The following is a 24,897-nucleotide window of genomic DNA, read 5'->3' as shown; positions in this document are numbered from 1 at the left end:
TTCAGCTATTGAAAGACTGCTCAGGATCTGAGTCATCCCATCCTATCTTTGTGAAAGAGCTGCTTTTGGGGCAGCAGTTTTCATCAGTGGAATACCTTTTAAATGCTCCGTGCAATGTAGCCAAGAAAAGTAGCTCTGCTGCTGAGTAACTCTCAAAGTATTAATCAAGCATCTGTGCCTCCACTGGAAAAATAAGTGCACACAGAAAAAAAGTGAAAACGAGGGAGAAAAAATACACTAATAATACATGTCTTATCTGGTGAAGCCCCATACTACTCCAGATTCATTTCAATAGCCGTTCATGCTTCCATAACACAACATCAAGAAGAGACTGTAATTTGACATGTTTCTGCTCTACTGCTTTGATGTAGCGCCAACAGAGTAGAGGCCAAGAGCCTCTCATAACCAGTGGAGATGAAGTGCTTGCACAATACCAGTAACTGTGTTCCTTTCTTCCCTACTGCAGACAGCGAGAAGGTTGTTCCAAGAGACAAAACACAAATCAGTCCTCCAGTTCCACTGCTTTAAACATAGTGAAAACAGATCACGTCTCAATTATAAAATGGTTTACTCAGAGCAGGACAGAATCTAGGCAGCAATATTGTTCTGTAAGCGTTGTATCTGCCACACATTTCTAAGTACACAGAGGACTGTCACTAGGTTCTATAAGAAACAACTGTTTTCAAAAAGACTTCTTCATGCAACAAAGTTGGTGCAATTGCCTAAAGAAGAAATTCCCATAGTGTATTTCTTCTGTCATTCTCATAGATTTGAACATTTCAAAACCAGAGATGACTCCTTCCTCTAAAAGGGAAAAGATCCATAATGCTACTATGCAACTCCAATAGATAAAAGAAAGCCTACAGTTTCAGTTCGTTGCAACTCCATCACTTTCTCCATCTTAAAATGCAAATCCTCTTACAAGAACAGACTAAGATTGCCATCTCTGTCCAGATGGGAAGGATACCGGCGATCTACACTTTGTTATTAACTAAAAACAGATAAAGGCGGCTGTTATTGACTGCAGGCCACTGACCCTCCTGCCATTTTCTGGGAACCTAAAAGCTAAAGGAGAGAGTTGCATTAAGGCAAACTTTCAAAATACTGATCCTAGACTCAATCCTACTTATCGACCCTGGAGCCTCTGCATATTAAAACATATTTCTAAACCACAATACTTCAGCAGTAATGTAGGGCAACGCACACACCAGTCCTTAAGAAACACCAGCAGCTGTTGGCAAACTAATTGCACAGCTCTTCAAAACTGAATATTTCTTCTTCCTTGCTTCTTATATACCTTGCTACAGAAAATAGTGCCCTACTCCAGCTTTGAAATCACTTCAGAGTTAGGACCCAAATAACTGAGTGAAAGTGACAGCATGTTATAACAAATGTAGGTCATTCTCCCCTTCCCTCTCCCCTCTGTTGCCTTTGAAACACCTAGAAAATAGTACCTTAACTAAAAAGATAGAGCAGTTTTTAAACCACTAAGTGGAGGAAAGCTATTAGCTCAGAAGAATAGAGTTCCAATTTTCAAAAATGAAACTTGGAGAAAACCAGAAAGTATTACTTCTCTGTATAATTTTGAGGTGTTCACAAATCTTGCATATTGAAAACGTTTCTGATCATCTCATGTGAGAAAAGTAGCAACGAAAAAACCAAACAAAATCTAAGAAGCACAGAGAACAGCAAGATTAAAGATACTCAGTGGCTTCCATTTGAGAAGAATGAACTGACAAAGCTCTTCACCTTATAAAGAAAGCAGCTGAGCATGGGAACATGATAAGAGATCTTTAAAGAGATGAACGGCATAAAAAAAAGCATATAAAAGCAATTACCAACTATTTAAGACAACACAGGCATTAGCAGGCAATTAAATTCTCTAGCAGATGTTTTAAAGCAAACAAAAGAAACTACTGTAGAACTTATTGCCAAGGACATCAAATACTCAAAAAGGAACTACAAAATAGTAAATCAAATTTAGACCAAGGTCTAATAAAAAGGTACAAGTATAATCACTATCTCAGGAAATCTTTAAGACGCTGCCTGCTGGAGCGGGACAGCAACTGCAGTGGGCAATTGTCCTTTATTTACAACATCAAACTCAGAAACAGAGTCCTAGGCTATGTGAAGTTTTTAGTCTCATGCTATATGTGTTTTTCTATACATGATACTCTCCTCAGTTTCTGTGCACCAAATGTTTAGCAGGAATGAAGAATTTTGCATTGTTGTTATTTTGCCAAAATAATTCCTTTTTAGTCATTAACGAGAGATTGTATATATCTGAAGGTGACCTCAGGTAGTACGTAAGAAACATGTCTCACGCTAACCTAACAGAGAAGGGATTTTTTTATAGGAGTATGAGCACTTGACACCTAGGAAGCAGAAAAGCACTTTTCCTCTCTCCCCACTCCCCCCATTGAATGTGACCCATCAATAAAGCAGTCAAGTCACAACAAAGCAAACTTCTGTTTCTTTCACTTTGGTTCTTATGCCACTGCCACCACTAAAAAGAGGCTGTGTGAGGCAACCAAGGAATTCAAAGATACTAACCTTATTTCAGGTAAGAGGTTAAAAAAAATTTCAAGAGCAACTTTGAACCTGGAAAACTCATGTCCAGCCAAGTCCTATAATTTTCTTTTCAAACTATATTTCCAACTCCAATCAAAGTGGTCTTATTAATGCTTGGCATTTGAGCGTAACCATGAAAGTCAAGATGCAAGAAGGACTTCTGTCAACTAAACCAGTGCTAAGAGAGAGAAAGAAAAATAAAAGTAGTTTGTTTGAAGCATATTTTAAACTTGTACAAGCTGTTATGAAATCAGCTAAGAATTTCTGCAAATTCTGCTACACGTTGCCCCAAATTAACACAAGGTACAACTGAACTAAACCAATAGGAAGCAGTAAATTGGAGGAAATGCATTGCTGCACGTGAGAGTAGTGGAATATATCAGTGGTTTCTGGAGAACAGTCCAACATTAAGGAAAGCAGAAAGGGCTAACCAAGGCATAATTATTGCTACATACATTATGGGCAGCAGCACACTCACCCCTTTTAGCAAGGCCAAATCAGCTGGAGAGTAGTTAGTTCACGATGGGAGAGACCTTTGCCAACTGAACTTGCACTTAACTTTTGGTTCACAGCATTTGACAGCTCTTCATTTTTAAAGAGTATTTGTACTCTGAATCACATACTACTGGCAGAACATTAGAAGCTCAGATCAACTCAAGGCTTCCCCTGGGTGTCTTGAGTATTGGTTAGAGATGCTAATACAGTGATGAACAGGAACAACAAAAGCGAAAGGGAAAAAAAATTACACAAGGTTTAACACACTTGTGCACTATAGCGTCTACATAAGCCATACAATACAAAAGGCAGGTCAGACAGTTCTCACATTTCTAGTATCTTTATTTGATGTTATAAGGGAAGTCATCATACAGAGTTGAAGACACTTTCACAGTACTTGGGTTGCTGAGGACACACAAGTTTAAATTAAGAAAGGAAAAGGATATAAACAGTACACGCAGAAGTTCACGAAGTTGCCAGTTCCCATATTACAAGTAATCATCACCTAGGCTAATGAGGGCTGAGGTAATCTAATTTTAACAAAAATAACCACACACATTTTTTGTAGTGGATGTGGAAGGGTACTAAATGTATAAAGGAATTTCCAACATAATATAGGAATATAAAAAAAATACAGTATCAACCAAGATTTTACAGCTTCATGATCAGTAAACTGACAACTTAATTCTAGTTCTGTAACCTGTAGGCTCATACTACAATTCTGCGATCTCCCCTAACTTTTCAAAGGACCTCCTCACATATTTCAAATACCGGAGGGCTGAGAAAGCCTTGCCAAGTTCTCTAAAGCGTAGATACCCGCATTGTCCCGATTTTGTTAATCTGAGAAAAAAACTTTTATAAACAGTAGAGGGCAGCATTTCTCTACTTCCACTCAAAAGCATTTCTCTGCTTGCTAATAGCAGAATTTAAAGATAAGGATGTAAAACACCAGAGTCTATAGTTAATTATATTCCTTTTTCCAAAGTCTTTATTTTACAGAAATACACTCCAAGGCCTACAAAGACAAACTAAAAAATCCATTATGATATCCATGCATTAGAATTGAAGCAACGACAAAACCAGAGAAAACAAAAGTTGATTTTGCCAGAAAGTTTTTCATTTCCTTCATTATAGTCACAATCTGCTAACTAAGTTGTTCGAACACACTGCACTGGTGAACTGATGCACAAAAACTCGTTTTGATTTTATTCTTTGAAGGAATACATGAAAAAAACCTTTTAATTAATGGAAGGAAAAAGTAAAGGGCTTTAGATTGCCAGCGAGTACTTAGGAAGTTGAAACAATCCTATTTTGAAATTAACTTTCCTGTTTAACATTATCATATATGTACTTTTACAATCCTTTTGACAGGAGTGTTATATTAGAATAAGCTACAAATAGTACTTACATGATTCTAGGTGAGTAACAATCTTCATTTTTGGATCCAACCCAATCTGATGCTTTTTCTTTGAAATTATGCAAAGTGAGAATGATTTTTCTGCTAGCTCTTTCAAACCACCTAAGCCTTTAATAAATAACTTAACATGATCTTTAAAATCATCCAGCTACATCATAATGAGCTCGTGTTATCTACATTATTGTTATAAAAGGCTTATTGAACCAATTGCTTTAGCAGCAAGGAAGCTTTTGATTTCCAGCCTTCATTTATTTTGGCTTAACTCTTATTGTTCCCGTTTCAACATCATCTCATTTGAAAAGTCATTCCCATCTTTTGATTTTGGAAAAATATTCCCTATGTCATCAAGACAAGTTCTTCCAGCTTTCCTACCACCACCCCTCTTTCCCAGACAGCACTCCCCTCACCGCCCTAATAGTACTTCCAGCTCTGTATGTACAATTTGGAGTGGCACTTACGTAGCACTGTATAAAACAGTGCTTCTCCACCTCCTCCAAATATCCTGATTGTATCCAAAGAGCATTTCAAATCAATTAAAATAAGATCAGGAATAGAGTTATAAAGGCCATGCTGCTTTTAGCCCAACTTCAAACTTTTCTCCAGTCACCTGAATTCCAATTACTTGCATAAGACCAGTTGTGTACATTCAATCCTGTAAATAACTATTAGGAAGTGAGGAAATAGAAAAATTGATGCATTTACTCACTATACAAGAGATGATGCTTATTTCCAGGAAATTGTCTACTATCAGCTTTTAAGATGCATTTACTGATAATGGGTCACTAAGATAACCACTCTTCATCTTAACTGAAATTTTTACAGCATATAAAAAGTCAAACTTCAACAAAACATTCCAATGGCTAGCTAAAGTATTCCCTAGCCAAAGGGAAATAATGAGTGTACAAAAGTGAAGGGCCATCTTTTAATTACAATAGAAAAATGGACCAAGTTCATCATTATAACACTCCAAGGACTTCAGAGTTATTACAAAGATAAATAAAAACCAAGTGCATGAATGCAAGAAGCACGACTGTTCAGTTCCAGATTCACTGCTACCACATTGGGCAACCCACCACCCAGTTGCGAGAGCCCAAGTCAGAAAAGCCTTTGTAGTCTGCTTCAGAGAAAGCTCTGGAGCTTGAGCTACGCCACATGCACATTATCTATCACACACACAACATGCAAACAAAGCATTCCTCAGTGGTGGTGTCTTCACCAGGTAACAAAGGCACTCCAAATATGAGTGGCTAAATGCAACTATCACACTGATTATTTTTCACATAGGAAAGAAAGAATAGGCCACAGAAGAATGAAAATTCACTGCAATGGAGTGCTCCGTCTCAATGGCACATTTGAGAGAAACTTGAATGGTGGCTGGCACACTTGGCCTTGCCGAGATAAGGAACGAGCAAAAATGTCCTCAGCATATATTACGTGTGGGCACAAGTAAAGCCACTGTTAGAGGACACACGAAGACCGAAAGAAGGAACTAATTATTATTCTCATGTTTTCACACAACTGAGGGGAGGGAATAATTCTTCCAGGCAATATGGGTTTGTCACTAAAACACCCAAAGGACTGTTCATTCTCTGTTGGGCATTTAGATGAGTTGAGAAAATGCTGATTATTCCTACCCACATTGACCTTTAAGACAGCAGCCCTCAGTTACACTTCTACTATGTATTAGAATTTCATTAAAGCATGTCCTTCCCTCCTCCAAACCCAAGATGCAGCAGCATATGGTCTTCAAAGAACCATCTCTTAAAAAAACAAAACACAAAAACAACAACAAAAAGCCACCAAAAAACACAACAGAACCTAACAAGGCTGTATATGACTTAAACAGTGATGGTCTTCACCTGAAGACATCTTCAATGTTTCACTTTTTTTGGTCTGGTAAATACCAGACCTAGCAATAAAATTCTAGTAATGTTATTAGCACTTATGAAAGTATGAGTAATACCCACTGACAATAAATCAGTCTATGATTAAGCCTTGAATAAACTGTAAAAACACCTCATGTTAACAAAGCCTTGGTGCAACCTATTGCATTCACAAAAGAATTGATCAAGCACAATGCCAGCTACTAAAACCAAACTGCCTAGTGGCATAGCAGATAGTCAGCCAGTGAGCTCAGCCATCCTGAAATCTCACTTCAAGTAAGAAAGGAAGCCTTCTGGGTTTTTTGCCATCAAGAAATCTAAATACCTCTGCCTACTAAAGGAATCGTGTTGGAGACCATATGTCCAACTACGAACAACCCTACGTTTATTCACCCACTGTTTTCTCCCACTGTTTTCATTACAACAGGAAACTATGCCAAAGCTGTTCACTCTGAGGGTCCAGTTTCAAAGAGAGCAAACATTTTGATTCTGCTGAAGAGAGAATCACTGCTCTCCTCCTCTTCTCCTTCCGAAAGTGCTGAGCTGCTAAGTCTTATCATTTTACCTGCCTTTTCAGAGGCAGCCAAGTCAATTTAACTGCTCAATACTTTCCAACTCTCCATCCCAGCAGCTACCTTTTCCATGAACTGCTTTCACTCACTACACAGCAGAAATGCACACACCAGGTTCTATTAGGTTCTTAGTAGATGAGCAGTGGGGAAAGGAGGTAGAAGCACCCTCAGCAGCAGCAACTCAATAGATCAGTTAACTGTTATACATGAAGCCACAGATGCAATTCTTCTCCCACAGTAAATAAGGACAGCAATGCAAAACTGATGAGGAACAAATGCTTCACTGCTCTACTCCTGTAAATCCTACCTGGAAAATTACTCAGGTTATGATCATCAGCTTCTCTGAAATAAACTCACACAGTTCCAGGAGGGCAAAAGGAATTGTGAAAATGCTTTGTATGGGTCTTATTTATAGGATTGATTTCAGAAAGTTATTCTTATTTTTTACTGTTGTATTCAGCATCTCCTCCAATCTAAATATATTCCACGTCATGTTCTCAGAGTCAGTACACAAGTTGTATAATTCAACTGCTGGAAATAATTCTATTTTACAAGCATTTGTTTTATCTGCTCTTCAATCAATTCCTAACCAAACATGCTCAGAACTGGTGCAATAACCAAATATAAGTAATTTGTCACTTATTTGTGGTATAAACTAGCAGCTTTTACTTTTAAAACAGGAGGGGAAATAAGTATGAACTTAAGCACAAGCATACAACACTCAAGAACTTCATGTAAGACTCATCAGCACCATATGGGTATTTGGAAGTATGTGGTCCAACTATCTAGTTTTGTCAAGAATGCAAACCCGAACAAATAGAAACTTCACTGCTGTCTCTTCCTGAAAAACAACACAATTCTAATAACTTTCAGTTTATCAATGGTATGACTCACACTTGCAGTCATTTAGAAAGAGCAAGTAAACACATGCGAACAAAGATTCTCTCTAAAGATGCTCTGTACATGAAGCACATGCCACAGATTTATACCTTTGTTTTGTATTTTACGTGCATTTTGGTGAACGGTTACTAATGTTTTGCCTTAAGTTAGTCTATTTTCTCAGGCTTTCTTAATACATCTTTTCAGATTTTGCATATCAGGTTCCTTTCTCATTTCCATTACCACCACTCTGCCACCTTCAACTTTTTAGTCACTCTTGGTGTCCTTACTCATCTTCAAACCTATTCATCTTCAAAACTCAGACAAGTTACCTCCAGTTCCATCCATGAAATCCAAAATACAGTACTTAAGTTTTTCACCTACAACTTCTGGATTTCACCAACTTCACGCTATCTTGTGATGCAATGGGCTTCTTTATTTGCCACACAGGGCTTAGTGTGACCCCTTGCCAAAGACCATTCTGTGTATTAAAGCTTCAAACTTCTAAAAAACTTGTTCACAACCACAAATACACACAGTTGGGACATGATTTCTCCTGTATGACCACAAGATCAGTACTCCCTGCTTGTATTACTTGTTTTTATCAAATACCGTTTAAACCCACCTATGGCATACATTACTCACACACTTGGTCTCACACCAAGTAATTTCTTCATCAAGTTTACAAATAAAGGCTTAGATTTTAATTGTTTCCATTTTCACACAATTTGCACACAGTACCTCCAAAAGGTTAAAACTTGCATTGTAACCTCCCCTTATGCTTTTTCAAACACTTTTTAGATCATATATGGAACACAGAAACAAGTACTACAGTAGAGAGCCACCAAGATAGTCAAGTGGTTGAAGCACAACGAAGAAAGGTTCAGGAAACTGGGTTCATTCAGCCTGAAGAAGAGAAGGCTTTCCAGGAGCTAGTAGAAGCCTTCTAATGTCTCAGAGGAGGTTACCAAGAAAACAAAGCTTGGCCCTTGTTGTGCCCAGCAGGAGAGACAAACTTAAACTGAGACAGGGCAAGGGGGTTTACAAGACCTAAGTAACCTAAGTAACCTAAGCCCTTAAGTAACCTGGTCTGGATTTAATGCTGACCCTGCTTTAAGCAGGTAGTTGGACTAGACCCACCTCCAACGCAAGAGATTGTCATTCCCTTTTGCAATTGCAACTGACAGGTGAGGAGGCACAATTCACTTGAGGGAAATGCCAAAAACTGACAGTAATAACAACAGGGCTCTCTGACCTACAACACTCCGCACACCAAGCGAGGAAGCGTGCAGGAATCATACAAACCCAGTGTCATCTTACAACTTCAGCTGCACTGGCTGTAGTTGTGCTCCTGTGTTCAGGCACCATGCACCCTCCCACCTTGCGCAGCCACATCACTGTGCTTGTCCAGAACAGAGATGACCCAGAATTTATGAGGGCTCACGACTTTTAAGTTTAACAACTCGGAAAAAAACTCTTCATCTTTCTCCTTTGGTAATAGGCTGATGAATCATACATGCTTCCCCTCTCCCACGATACTGGGTTTCGGCTACTGTCAGAAACAAGGTACTGGACTAGACTGATAATGCTCTGGTAGAGTCCAAGCAGCATGCTTCTTTGTATTTTGAAGTAAAAATGGTATAAAAGAATGCTTCTTTTGCAGCAGTCTTACTAGAAATGCTATTTGAAGAAATATTACATCACTTAAATTCAACTGTTTTACTGAAAGTACACTACTGTACAAACAAGCTAAGAATGACTGCTCAAAAACTGCTTTTCTGGAAAAATTAATGAATTTTCATATTCTGTATTTTTAAGTGCCATGAACTCATTTAAAACTGTTACTTAAATAAAACTCATTACTGTAAGCTCAGCCCACGTGCTTGCTCTTAATAGTATCCATGGTTGCAGTGATGCAAATTTGCCTACCTACATCAAACCAAATGTGCCCACATAAGAAGGAAAAAAAATACTGTATTAATCAGTACACTTTGCACTAGAATAGGGCAAAGTAAACCAGCTAGACCTTAGAAAGCAGAACAAAAAGTAGTTTAAGGACCTGTTTGCCTATCATCACTAGATCTTAATTCTGAACTAAGTAAAACAGAATTATCAAAGATTAAATTATGAAAGATTTCTCAAATTCACTATAAAATTTATCTCACTGGGCAACAGAGTAACAAATGTTTCAAATTGTTTCTACCTCGAGGTCCAGAAAGGGGAAACATTTAACACTATTACTAATCCTCTCATACATTTCTTTCATGCTGATTTCAAAATTGCCTTTTATGCATTCATTTTCCATTATGTCTGAGAAACAGATTTGTGCACAAAATTAAGGACTGTATTTTTCATTAGATCACAACATTCAAGTCATCAGATGTATACACGTTCATAGGGAAGCAAACAGTCCTTTTATAAGTCCCACTTTAAATAAACAGCTTTAGTTGACACTACAAGGTACAGCAGCATTTAGTTAAATGAGGCCAAAACTTCACATGAAACAGGCAGGAAGGATTAAGTGCTGATGACTCCAGGTGGAAATGCACAATCACACTAAGCTCATCTAAGACTATGCTGTGCAGAGGATTATCTCTTCCTCTCCCCTGCAGCATTTTTGTGAGCACTCTTACTTGCTTAGCACTCAGAGACAGGCTAATCGTATTAAAAACCAATACTTTTATTCCCAGAATGTGTTTTCTGTGGGCTTAACTTTCCATATAAGTTTTCCTTCTGCTCTCAGACAAGTAGATACGAGAAAGTAAATAAAGGTACAAAACAAAACTAAAGTTGAGCAGTTCATTTATAAAAATGACAGCATTGCCCCTCCCTTTTTTAATACAAGTACAACAAAATTAAGGTACATATTTATGTAATCAAAGTCAAGGAATTAATAGAAGATCCAAATCTCACTGTACAACAGAGAATATTTTAAAAGAAAAAGCATAAAATTCCACAAATTAATGTAATTAATCACACACGATTTTTCATTTTCTGTTTCACTTCCAAAAAAACCCACTTAACAATTTAGGCATCAGAAAGACTCCTTTGCTGGTGAGAGACAAAGTAACTTCACCCATTCCAATCAGCCTGTGCTTCCTTGTGTCAAACAGACTGATAAGCATCTCGACCTTTTATTTTATAAAAGCTTCCACTAAACCCACATAATATTCTCAAAAATGTTCAATTTTATTCTACTTCCTGAGAAGGATGTTTGTACGAAGAAGTTTTATGGTTTCAATTTATCCAGAAAAATGCTAGAAGTCAAAGTAGCTTGTTAAAAAAAAAATAATATGAATAATATGCCTGCAACTATTTGAACATCCAGGGAAAAGGGAGCAATACAGGAAAATAAAAAAGCTTCCAAAAAAACCAAACTTGCCATGTAAATATTTCACAAGTACACTACTAATACATCCTGTTTATGCATCAGATTTTATCTTTAGCAGTTACAAGTGGACTGTATTAAAAACAATCATACACAAAACTTTGTCCTAGCATAGAAGTAACAAGACTAAGCTATCTGGGTGTCTTCATTTCAAAGCAGCAAGATGTCAAAATTACAAAGCATCTTGAAATATATCCATCCATAAAAGAACTTCCCAGATTCATCTTATTCTCTTTGATAATTATTTTAAACATGTCCTGATAAAGGATATGTAAAATACCATTTGGAATTCCTCATTCTGGAATAAAAAGCAAACTACTTTTTTAGCACATTTAGACAGAGTGAATTTCTATAGAAGAGTCTTGCTGCAGAATGACAAAAATTCCTCATTCTACTACACTTGAGTTTTTCAATATGTGCATAATTAGCTTTTAGAAGAATTAACATTTGTGATTGATCTTAGCAACAACTACAGAATTTATTTTGGCAATCTGTGCAGTTAAAGTTAAAAACACCAACAGTAGAAAACCATCAAGACATTTTCATTACAGATAGACAAAAACCGGAGGAAAGATTCAATAAGAACTTTCAAGATTGTAGGCATTAATCAAAAGCTTTATCATCTTACCTTTGTTGTTACAATGCATAAGCAATCCATCGTTTCAGCATAGCAGGTATCTTTCCAAACATTTAAAAGATTTATTTCCAATCACAGCTAAACACCATCTCAACAGAATGAGAAAGAGCACACTTATTTAATAGTCAAAACAGCAGAATGTGTGCCAAGTTCCCCTTTGGATTCATTCAGAGGTAGAAACACGGTGGAGAAAAAAAAAAAACACCCCAAAAAAACCAAGCTAAAATACAGATGCTTTAAGTTTCATGAAAGATTCTTAATCTATTTTGATTATCTACGTCTGAAAAACTTAAATTTGTCCTTGAAAATATCCTACAAAAGATGTCAAATCCTATTCCATACCAGTTAAGTACCTCCTCATAGTCTATTTCATATACTCCTCTTTCAGGATTACCTAACACATGAGCATCACAGGGAATCATTTGATGAAATGCAATACAAAATTATTTTACAGCAAAAAATCTCAATCCAGCTTTTCTTAGCTGGCTACAATTTCTAAAATGAAGCGTTTGTTCAAAAATAGTTTTGGTTGCAAGCAAGTATTTCTCCTCTAACGTCATTTCAGCATTTGCAGACTGCAAAATAACTGATTTCTTAGGCAGTAATGAATGGAATATTCCATGTAGAACAGGGAGAGAAGAAAGTGGTAAGGAAAGAGTAATGCATATTGCAAGAGAAATGCTATTTTGAGCCTTGAATTAACCTAGAATTTCATTTCCTTTTGTAAGGCTGTAATGCAGTGACAAGGCAAGGTTTGTATGCACAGGCATTGTTTTCTCAGCCTAATTAGCACAGCTGGGAAAAGTCAAACACTTGGGCACAAAAAAACCTTCTATGTACTATGAAACACTGAATTGTTGGTTTCATACATTGGTAAGAACCTTATTACATTAATTTCCCACAAGAGGCACAGAAAGCAACTAGTTAACTCAGTTTCCACTATCTTGTCCTATTAGGTCTCCCACCAATGCCTTTGCTACAAACACAATGAAGTACATTAAAAAAAAAAATATAAGTATTTGCAAACTATTAAATCTCATCTGCATCATTTTGCTTTCAGCACAAGATGTACAACTAGCCAAACCGATTATATGTTGCATCAGCAAACAACTCTAGAATATACCAAGTATGTATTTAGAGCATTCCCACTCTTCCCTTTAAGTTTTTTGCAACTTCACTCAATTCCCTGGCCCTGTCATACATACAGGGGAGGGGGGATGGGGAGTGGCGATGATGACAAACCCCCAAGCTCCCCCCAGAATAGAAGTAGTTAAACAAGAAACAAAAAACACCACAAAAACACACTCCCAAAAAATAACCCAAAAAGCAAACCACATCCCCAAACCGTTAAAGAAAAGCTTGATTGCACACTAGTAGAAACTACCCTGTTCTCCCTGAACAGAATTTAAAGGTATCTCTTACACCATTCAGCCACCAAGACCAGGATTTTTACCTTGTGTGTCCAAGTCAAGCTTGAGAAACTTTTCATTCCCACATTGTCTATAAAGTCTGTGAAGAATTTCTACTATGAACACCTAGGTGACGTTTTTGCTGCTGCAAAGCATCAGTGGGGGGAAAAAAATGCATCTTTCAGATTGATAAGGCTCAACCAAGACAAAAGTCTGATTTCTGACTTCAGAAAGCAGAAGAGCAAAGCACCCATTAAGCTGATGCTTTGTCCTCTTTGTCAGAAAAAGAAAAGATAATAATTTACTCTCATAGCTGAATGGACAAAAGGTACCCCATATAGAAGTTATCCTTGAATTTCCCAAGTCTTCTGTTGGGAAGACTGCAAAGTTCAGGGAAACCGACAAAATGCAGGCATCCAAAAAGGTACCAGGAAACCAAGGAAATGTATTTTTAGGTGGCTTAGCAGATGTTCAGTGTCTTGCCCAGAAACATCTTCAATGACTAGTCCAAGACATGCAGTCAGTCCACATGTACATTTCTTGCACAAACTTCACTTCAGGAACCCCAGTAGCACACCAAACTCTGCTTGTCCCTCATACTCTGTCTATGAAGGGTAAAGAGCACCGATTCTTTCTCATCACTCAAATTTCTCTCAGCCACCTTGGTTCTAGATTAAGCTTCCGTAGACTAATCCTGGCTACAACCAGCTTACATTCAAGGCCAATCACTTCCTTCTTTTCCCTCAACTTTTTATTCTCTTGCCTTCTCTGGGACTCTTTCAGAACTAAGGATCATCATCACACCTTTTTTTCCCCTCCCACTCGCTATCATCCTTTTCCCAAGACCTGAGGCCCATTACTCTTGCCACAGGAAGCACATAACTTACTTGAGGTTGCCAGTGCAGACTGAGAAGTGGAAAGAGACCAATCCAGAGAGGTGGGGAAAGGCACCTCTCAGTTGAGGATTTGTGGATTAGACTGCTCATCGTGAGCGGGCACACTGAACATGTCAGAGAAGAGGGCACAGAGAAAGTCTCATAACAAGCGTGCCTGAAAAGTCCCAACACACCCACTGCACAGATCAGAATAGCATGGGCAATCCCGCTACGTTAGAGCCCTTTACCAATCAGTGCACCATTATGATGATTAAAAGCCCTCCCTGGCAACTCTTTGCACAGTTCTCCCAAAACCCGTCTTCAGCTAACCACAAACCCAGAAAAAGAGAGACCAATCACATGTACCATACTGGTAGAGCAAAAAATTTTGTAGGAAACACCAATACACACTTTCATAGATATAGTACACGGATGGATAAGCACCCAAGGAGGAGAGCACTGTACATAAAGTATTTCCTGGCCCAAAAGCAGTTTCTGCAGACTTTTCATTGGAAATTCTGCACATTGAAGAAATTAATAGATTCAGAAAAGATTGACCAAGGCTCAAACATTCATGAGGCTTAGCATTGTCATAAGAAACAATTCTATAGCTTCTGGAAGACAAATTTTAAAACTCCTTGAATAATCAAGCATCTGTAAAATTTGGAGCTCAGAAGAAACAGTGGGTTCTCCCCTCCCACCCCCCCGAAGTGAGGGCTAGGTAAGGAAACCAGAACTAAAACCACTGGAATTAAACAATTTAATAAAATAACTTAGAACCTTCTTTCCTTTAAATTCTATTGTGAGGAGCAACAGAAAAATACTAAAGGACACACCAAAACTTGAATCAAAATCATGAAACGCACAAAAAGCCCGATTTTAATGCAGTTAGTTTAATGCATTAACTTTTAATGAAGTTAGACATTTCCACATAATACTATTAGCCATTAAAATCACTATTGTTCTACTGAATTTGTGAGAAGCATTGCAATTTGCTCACATCATTAATGCTTATTGAAAATAAACCTTTCTGTCCTGTGAGCCCCAAGTGATCTCAGTAACCATCAGCAACAACAATTCTACATAGTTTGGCCCACAGGAAAAAGTGCATTTTCATTCACCACTATTGGTGGCATTAATATTAAAAACAAAGGATGAATCTCATGTGCGAAACACAAAGGAGAGAAATGTTTTTTTCTTGCCTTGAATTATCTACCAATTCTTTCGGGTTATTTTTGGCAGTCACTTTTTGTGCCTTCACAGCCTTATTCTTTTTCCAGCATGAGAGATTTTATCTACAAAGTCACCAGATAACTAAATAAAGGAAAATTCGTGCACAGATAAACCATACATAGAAATAAATCATGCAAATGAAAACAATACTTTGGAAAATACTGATTTTACAGATAAATAACTTCTTCATCTACCCACAAATTTAAAAGTGCATGTGGTTATTTAAATGCTAATTTGCTCTCAGATTCTATGAGAAAACCTGCATAACACACACAGCTGTCCCAGGTGTAACCAGAGAAGCAGGCTCAGCTCCGCTTTGCAAGGGTATGTCAATTGCCCAACCTCAGCATATTTGAGGAGACATTTCAAAGACTCGGTAAAGATCAAGCACTATCATCACTGCAAGAATTTTCGCAGCTCCTCTAGTAAAGAAAGCATTAAAATTGTAACATGCTGTAACCTAATTTATCTAGCTACCTTTGAACCTGTCTGCAAGATGTATTTATTAGGATTTAAAAAAAAAACATAATGAGATACCAAGTTAACATAGGCTTTTTGGAAATTCTCTATTTACTTCTGAATTGAGAAAGGTAAGTTTTTAGAAAGAGCAGATTTTTATTGCTTGTGTTTGCATCCTGAACCGAGACTGGGTGTTTTGTTTGTTTGCTTTTGCATTCAGGTTGCCTCTGGAAGAATTTAAGCTTTGGTTCAAGACTCGCATCCTTGTATTTGTACAAACAGCCTGGATTTCAAGAATCGAAGGCAAAAATACATAGCAAGCCAAATATAATTTGCCCACTCTAAAGTTAACACAGAGAAGGCAATGAGGCTCCTGAGTGACCCAAGACTATACACTATTAGGTGCTCAAATACAACAAGCACACCACTTCTGCAGAAAAGGAGCTGATACAAATAATGGGTAACACACATACAGATACAAGCATAAAGGAACAGCATGAAAACAGGGAGTACAACAATCTGACACAGCTATCACCAAGCTAGCCAGGGCTGAATCTTTATAAATTTGAAAACGGTATTTGAAGACAGTGCAATAGGTCTGGGATTTTCCCCAGGAACGGCTTGTTCTTATGACAGCTATGATTGACTGCATTTGTAAAGGCCAGGTGAGGATATCGCAGTCAACTCAATTTAGAAATAGAAAAACAGAACTAGAGTATCCTGCTGCTTTAATATGCGCTCTACATATGCAAGAACCTATTTCCAAGATTTCCTCTAAGATCCCGATTAAGTGTTCGATGCACCACTCTATTTTGAATACAAACTGCTACTGATTAAACAGGTTCTTTCATTCCCCTAGAAACCATACATCCAAAGTTCTTTCCTCTTTTCCTCTTCTTATTAAGAAGTTACGCAAAACTCTCAAAATCTTACGAAGTTTAAAAAGATATTACCGCTTGCTTTGTAAACAAAACCATTCCCATACTGTAGGTGAAAATTCAGTTAGCTTAACTCTATACCTTTTCACATTGAATATTATTTGTCTTTTTACAGATATCAAACAAACCAAACAGGAGCCTGCAATATGCCTTAATAGCAAAGGAGGCCAATGGAAGCTGCAGTAGCAGAAACAGCCAGTAGTATCAAGCAAAACTATTATTCCCCTTTGCTTGGCACTTCTAATAAGGCATCTGGAATACTGCATTCAGTTTTGGGCCCCCCCAACACAACAAGGATGTTGATAATCTGGAGGAAGTTCTGCAGAGGGCCATCAAGATGGTGATGGGGCTGGAAGACTTGTCCCTTAAAGAAAGGATGAGGGCACTGGGCTTGTTTTAGCTTTGAGAATAAAGTTCACTGGAACCTAAAAGCAGCCTTCCAGTACCTACAATGAGGTTACCCAGATGACAGAGCCAAGTGCATGTTGCATGATGGAAAGACATGAGAAACTGCAAATAAATTGAAAAGGAGATTTCAATCAGAAATAAGGAAAAGCTTTTTCACCATGAGGTTAGTCAAGCTTCGGAACCAATGGGCCAAAAAGGTTTTGCAGTTCCCATCCTTGTATTGCGGAGGTTTTCAAGGCTCAGCTGGTTGAAACCCTTTGCAGTCTGACCAACCTCACAGGTGAGCCTGAATTATTTTACAATTCCAAGATGTTTAGAGAGTTTCATTTCCACTCTGCCTTGGCATCAATTTAGCTGACGTGTCTATAATTTCAGCTCTTTTCCTTACTTCCTCATTTGCTTTCTTTTAATAAAAGAAATTGGCAAAAGGCCTTAGAATACAGTGAGCCAGATAGTCTCTCTACACGCCAGACACTAAGCACATGGGCATGTGCAGATAAATGGGGAAACCACAGATCAGACCGAAGTACTTTGGCCACCCATTACTCACTAAATACAGAGATCTGTTAGCCCAACTGTAAGGAAAAGTAATACACTCCAGATTGAGGTCCATTCTCTTGAGACAGCGTTCACTGGGACTTTTTTCAACATCTAAAGTGAAATTATTGTGGCTACTTTTAAATCTAAGAAATTAAAAAGTGTTTGCTCTTTAGCTTCAATTAAAATGATCACAATAAGAAAACATATCCCACAGATAAAAAAAAGGAATGTCACAAGACAACTATTTCCTAGCAATACACTACTCAATTAGGTCAAAGGAGATTTCTACCAGTGATTCAAGTTTCACCACGTATTTCCCAAACACAAACTGTCCCACCTACAGATGGCACTACAGATCACAGCAAACAGCTTAAAAGACTGCTGCCTCCTGTACATACTTCTCTCACACGATTACCAGAATTAAGAGATCTTGCTTTAGATTCGTTAGCTGCTTTGCCAATACACACCTGAAACTCAGTATTTAATGCACAGAAGAAAAAGGTATGCACCTTTCATCTTTTTCAAATTGAAACTATATTCTTCTTTTTTGCTAGTCCCTAGTACTGAAAGGATTAACATTCCTTTCCTGCTTATCACTGTCTTGAATCTCTTTTTATTTTTCTTCCCCCTGCTTCCCCTCCCCCATCATCTTTTTGTACTTAAGATTAAAACAAATAAAACTGTCAAATAAGGTTCCAGGAAAAATAAAGCACAGAAAGCAGATTGCTGTGAACAGGAAAACTGCAATCTGTAGCTTTAACTTTCTCTAATACAATACCTATGGGGATTAAAAACTCCAGTCGTTTGATCCAGAAGCGGAAAGGCAAAAGCAGAACTAGGCTATGTCCAATCCTCAGGCAACCTAAGCTTGTATACCACTATTCTATGTATATACACAAGCACACATTGCTAAAAAGTCATTCCCAAAGTCAGCTGTGTAGAAAGTTCTTGTAATACAATCCTTAATCACTTTAGGGGAGCATTATATTCCCACTCTCAAGCAGCTCTCACATATACCATCAAAGTGCTGGAAGAATACTCATTCGGCCCAGAGTAACTACAGCAAAAATGTATCATTAAGGTAAAAGAAACAGGGTTGAATGATATTACTTCCAAGGCTAACAATTTGCAAACAAGAAAAAACTGCCCCATTCTTATCACCTACAGTCCTACCAGCCTGGCAAGCAACAGAATAGAACAAAAACAACCCCAAAGTGCATCTAGCATGTTGATCTGGTTAGTGAACTAATACTGAAATGAGCAGCAGCCTCACAAGTCTAAAAAGTGACAGTTTCTGTTAAAAAGAGCTGGCTATGAACAAAATCAGACATACTAAACTCAAATTCCCTCCAACCTCTAGTAAATTTCAGCAAGCAAAACAAATCACCAGATAAAACACATGTTGTACCAGAATCATTATGCCCTTGGGTTCATTAAAACCAAATATAAAAAAAACCCCAAATACCTAAAAAAGAAGCATATTATTGAAACCAAAATGCATTGTTTTACAGGATAAAAACATTCATTTTCGCATACTACACATAGTAAGTATGTGGAATATAAATTGTCAATACATAAGACTTTCTCCTCATAATCTTCATTAAATTTCAAAATATTGAGGGAAAGGTATTGCTTTACAGGTATGAGAAGAAAAAAACAACAGTCACTGAAGAATGAATTAAGACCGATACTATATACAAGATGATATGTTTACTGTAAAAGTTTTCATAGCTATTTGAAAGCTAAACTAAGACATTCAGATATACTACAAAAAGCAAACGAAGCCAACAATGAACTACCACTCTGCAAAATTGTTTATTTTTACAACTATAATGTGGAAGCAGTATTCTAACTAATGAAATGCACGGTAACATTTAGTGTAGGTGACAGAGACTGAGAAAAGTTTTGTTTCATTTTCACATAAATTAGCGTCAACACCAATATACGCAACTGTGCTTTTAAATACTGTCAGTAAATAAATAATATGACCTTCATATATTTTCACATGACACTTCAGACAAAAAAAAATCTGAAGGCAGGCACGTGACTGTCGTTAAGTGTTCAAATCTGAAAAACAACGGAGTAACCCACACCATATCAAGTTCTGTTAGGTAACACTATACACCATGATCACCAGACTGTACTGGAGCAGCAGTTGCATTATCCAGCAAACAGTTCAGCTGAGAACATACACTTAACTTCTACGGTGAGAATTCCCAAGTTAGGCCATTCTTCCTTTCAACACATTAGTGATCTAGCCTGTTGTCATTGCTACAGTGCCATGGACAAGTCTTTGCATTACTGGTAGTCTACCAGCACAAAAACTAAAGATGCAACTTCTTAATTGAATCATACCTTCATGTGCATCTTTATGCAAAATTTAGAAAGATACAGGGACAACACTACCCTTTAAACTGGTAAGCCAGTCTTTCTTATTGTGGACTTCTTGGTAGCAAAATAAGCAAACTTTTATAGGATAAGCTTTTCAGTTTCTGGAGGAGTCCAGGAAGAAAATAATCACGAAGCCTGGATTTTACAGTATACACTACTCCGCACTTCAGATTTCGGCAGGTTTCCCCCATGGGGGAAGCATGAAACCTCTGCTACAGTCGGAACATTGTGACACAAAAATCATAGAAGCAGATATTTGCGTCACAATCCCAGCTGCTGGAATTAGGAGCATGTTTAAAAACAAAACAGTTTGGTAGGGACATAAATCCTCAAGTCCATTACACTGTTCTTAGGTGTATTAGAGGGGGAAAAAAAACTCCAAACCTGTAAGTCATTTATGACAGTTATGCTGCCATTAAAGGCCTTCAATAAGGGCAACTGTCCATGTACAGCTATTCTGGTGCTTAAGAAAACATTTAAAACATGTTTGCTAAGCCTATTACTATAGTGTAAGTCTAGTACATCTTGTATAAGCATGAAAGATTATCGTCCTTTTTTACATTTACCTACAAACACAGGAAAATTCTGTTTCCTAATTAAGTGTTCAATTCTTTTTAAGCAGCATCAAATCTTTCCATTGGCCTTCATTTCTTTCCAAGCTTTAGATCTTCTTTGTCAATCTCTTCTAAGCACTGAAATTCTTCTACATCGTTTTTGCACTGTAGTACCTTAAATTTGACAATATCTCCGGCAAAGCCTGATGCAGACTAAGTAGAACAGAACAGTTTTACACCACACGCTCCTATGTTAATAAGGTGTTTCTTTTCATGTATTAACATGACATGGTTGATTCACCTTGAGATTCAAAGACGACCCAGATCTTTTCTGAGAAACCACTTCTTAACTATTCAACTTCTATGGGTGCTGCTGAAGTACAACCAAAGTGCAGGACATTGTACTTGGTCCTACTGAACTACAGCCTGCCCGTTAATTACTTCAACTGCTAAAGGCTTCATTCTAATCTTAGCTTCTGAAGCAACAACACACCACTCCCATCCCATGGTTTAATTTATAATTTAACCAGGATATTTTCACTAATAACTCAAACTGGAATGCATTTTTTTAGAAACTCTATTATCTCAAAAGATAGCCTGTTAAAACACGCCAAAAGTTTTAGTGAAGTCAGAATTTATCCCATTTACTGTTTCTTCCTACCAAAAGAACTATTACCACATTAGAAAGAAATTAAGTTTGACAAAACTATTATCAACAACTGTGATGGCTATTATTTGGCTCCTTCATCACTTTCAAGGAGCTACAAAAAGACTGTAGAATCATTCCCTGTACCGGTTAAATCTGGATCTTCCTTTCCTGCCTTGCTCCTCTATACACCCTTTTTAAAAGATAGTGTTTGCCCATCTGCTATTTTCCTGAACCTCATCCATCCTCTGTGACTAAGAGCAACTGTAACGACTTTTAAATTGCCTCATTAAGTTCTTTGCACATGCAAACACGAAATGTGTTAGAACCAGCTTATTTCAAAACACCTCAGTCGGCAAAATAAACTTTGCCTATCCTTGCCTACCCTATTATCTACAGTCCATTTTGCTCCTGCTTCTAAGAGACTCCATTTCCACCATACCTTCAGAAAGAGAAGTTTTACAGCTCTAAGCCTAAGAATTAGATGATAGCGTACAAGTAAATAGCACAATGGGCTTTTCTGTACTATTTCTCATATAACCTATTTTACTCCATTTTCTCCAAAGATGATAATTCTTAAAGAAAATTTTCATTAAGGTGACTGTGATGACAGTGGCCTTCTCTATCCAATTTCAGATAACTAAAATTCCAAAGAGACATAATTTAAGCTTTTCAGTGTATAATCAAGATTCACAAAAATCAAGGGAAAATAATCCATTCCTACACGACAAGTCCAACTAAATTTTTAATCCCTCAGTGTTCAATTACTTAAAAACCCGAAAAATATGGTATACCTAGGCTGCTCACTTTTTTTCATGTAAAGAGATTTTAATGACCGTTCTTGGCAATATATAACTCTTGTCCCTGGCTAGGCTAAAAAGCTGATCTTTTATCTACTAGCCACTTTCTACTTTCTGAGAGAACACAACTCAACTCTTGGATTTCCTCTATAGTTTCCTTTAAGGCATTTCTGACACATTTCATACTAACTCCAATATGACAAATTTCAGAAAACCTATGATAAATACAAACCTTTTTTTTTTTTAAACTGCATAAACTCACTAGCACATCAAATGATTGCTTATGTTCTGCCACTAAGTGGACTTCCTTACACAGTCCAAACAGCATCTGCTGGGTAGTACAAGCTCCTGAGCTCCCCTCCAGGCTGCAGCATTAGTCCTTTGGCTGGTATCCCCCCACGCTCTTCCTCAGCTCTAGGACCATGAAAACGGGTCAGCACAGCACAGCACACTGCCTTCAGTTATTACTGAGAAGTTGACACACCTTTTCCAATGCTGTCAGTATTGACGGCACACTGGAAACAAAGTTCACCTCTTTGGGGACAAACAACATGCAAAAAAATTCAAGCAACATTTTAACTTTAACTTGGGAAGGGAGACCTTCGTAAGTGAAAATACACATGAATGTGCATTTCCCTGCTTGGTTTCCTCACCACTCACTACTGACAACTGGATTTGCGTAGTTTTCAAAAAAAAAAAAAAAAACAACAGTCCTTTCAAAACACAGCTGTGTAACTAGTGGAGAATTTCTTATGAACAGACTGAAAAGTTTACTATCAGAAGGATATAGCTTCTGGTTTCCCAAACTATAAATGAAGTAATGACCGAAAAGTTGTCAGTATGGATGAGTATAAGCATACTAAGCCTGTCAGCGAGGTTCCAAATTCAGAGCATAAATCCAATTTAATGGTCACTTAATGGTACATTTGACAAACAAGTTTATAAATTTTTGAATAAGCAAAATGCATGCATTTGTCATTAAACATTTCAATAACTGAGTCCCCTATGACTATTGATCTTAATAATGTAAGTTTCCTATGGAAATAAATATTTTATAAAATAAAGGAAATGTAGAGAACTACGTTGAGCCAATAGTCTCAACGAGAAAAATAAAATGGAGATTTCTATATCATACCTCTACACTTGGGCTAAGGCTGCTTGGCAGTGTTTCTGATGTCACTGTTGTGCTTGGAAGGCTGGAGAAGTCCCAGGTATTCACAGGCTGTATTGGTTCAGATGGCTGAGAGTGATCGATGCATTTTGGATTGTCCAATAAGGTCACTTCATAAAATTCTTGAATATCTGAAGATGTGAAAAAAAAAAAAAAAGAGAAGTTAGGCCACATAGTTTCTGTAACATTCCAATTTTAACAACATATTCCTCCTGCAAAACAAATTAGATACCTACTACTTTATCTACCTATTATAGACAAAGCTGTATCACCAAGATCCCATGAACCTCCCCCACAGGATACACAACTCACTCTCTATGCCCCGTATCTCAGAGCCCGTATGTCCCTGTTGACTTTGGGCTTCTGCCACCCACCCTGGTAGAATGATCTGCAGCAGGAACAGCAGAAGCATATGAAATAACTGCAGTGGAATAGCGGAATGGATGGGTGTCAATGCTTCAAGTTATGGTATATGTAACTTCAGCTAATGTAGCCTTTGATTATCTGAAATCTCCTGTTCAAGGGCAATATTAGAAGGGGTTTTTTGGGTATATTTTTTAATTAGATGACCACAGGAATAGAAGTATACTGACGAAATCAGCAAGAGAGAAAAGTTGCAAGAAGTTACGCAAAACAAGATTGATCAGGATGGGTCATCATCTGCTTTTTCAGTCTAAGTAACAGAAATAGAATGAAACTTTAACAGTATGAATTACAACTCATACTTATGAGCTAATAAACAGATTTTCCTGTAACCCAAAGACTCAAATGGAAAACTCTGGGGAACAAGAATCTGGCTGCATTATTTTTTTTATTGACATCCTATCAACTACATGAAGCAACAATAAAAATTACACAATCTAAAGAAGCAACAATTGTGTTTCTAAAGATGTATAGGCATATGAAACTTGCTACCACAACTGTAATCACTTCTGTAAACACATAAAAAAAAAAATTTGAAAAGGTATAGGCTAAGGGAAGGGCAGAAAAATGAAGTTGTCTTGGAAAGCTTTTAGTCTCTCCTTCAAAGCAAAACTCTGCTAAACAGGAGTTGTAAACTCATGCTTTTAATTATACCAACTTCATAAAAGACAAACATACAGACACAGTTAGCCCAAGAAGTAAGTAACACCCAGCCATGAATAAGGAAGACTCTAATCTGCTGGATCTTGTAGCTTTTCAGCAGCTGCCCAGAGTCAGTAAGAGGCACAATAACCAATTCCTTTATAAAGCTGCACCACGAAAGAAAGACCACGCAAATAAGAGAAGTCTTACTGTTGCTGGTGTTCCACTCTTAGATTTTTTTATATAGACACTGCATTCCTGCTCTCTACCAGTTCAGAAAACTGCAATTCTCAAGTTCCATTTGTATCTTTTTCTCTGTGCAAGAGTCAAATTCCTATCAACTGCTTACATTAATTTTTAAAGTTATACTTGCTCTCAGCGCTGCTGATTGGAAGAAATAGCAGTGAGGGTTGCAGAAGATGTTAAGTGACCTAGATATACAGGAGCAAAGCAGCCTAAGAGATACAAATTGCTTTTAAATCTATCTTTCACATTAGCTCCCTCAGTTGCACGTTTGTCTTGTAGCTGCATTAACACTAATAGATCAATCAAGCACACCAAGTAAA

The 24,897-nt window shown here is 37.5% G+C and overlaps 1 protein-coding gene across 14 annotated transcripts in view; it reads right to left on the bottom strand.

The window, feature by feature from the left end:
- DLG1 (discs large MAGUK scaffold protein 1) overlaps positions 1-24,897 on the bottom strand; it is a 157,707-nt gene that overhangs the window by 119,665 nt on the left and 13,145 nt on the right. For all 14 annotated transcript variants that reach the window (XM_074153279.1, XM_074153278.1, XM_074153280.1 and 11 more), the window contains exon 3: positions 23,231-23,397. In XM_074153279.1, the coding sequence (XP_074009380.1) occupies positions 23,231-23,397 (167 nt within the window). The remainder of the gene's footprint in view (positions 1-23,230; positions 23,398-24,897) is intronic.

Source organism: Numenius arquata, chromosome 9, assembly GCF_964106895.1.
Source record: "Numenius arquata chromosome 9, bNumArq3.hap1.1, whole genome shotgun sequence".
NCBI classification, from domain to species: Eukaryota; Metazoa; Chordata; class Aves; order Charadriiformes; family Scolopacidae; genus Numenius; species Numenius arquata.
Note: the sequence above shows the minus strand (reverse complement) of the source record. Positions and strands in the feature narration are given on the sequence as shown.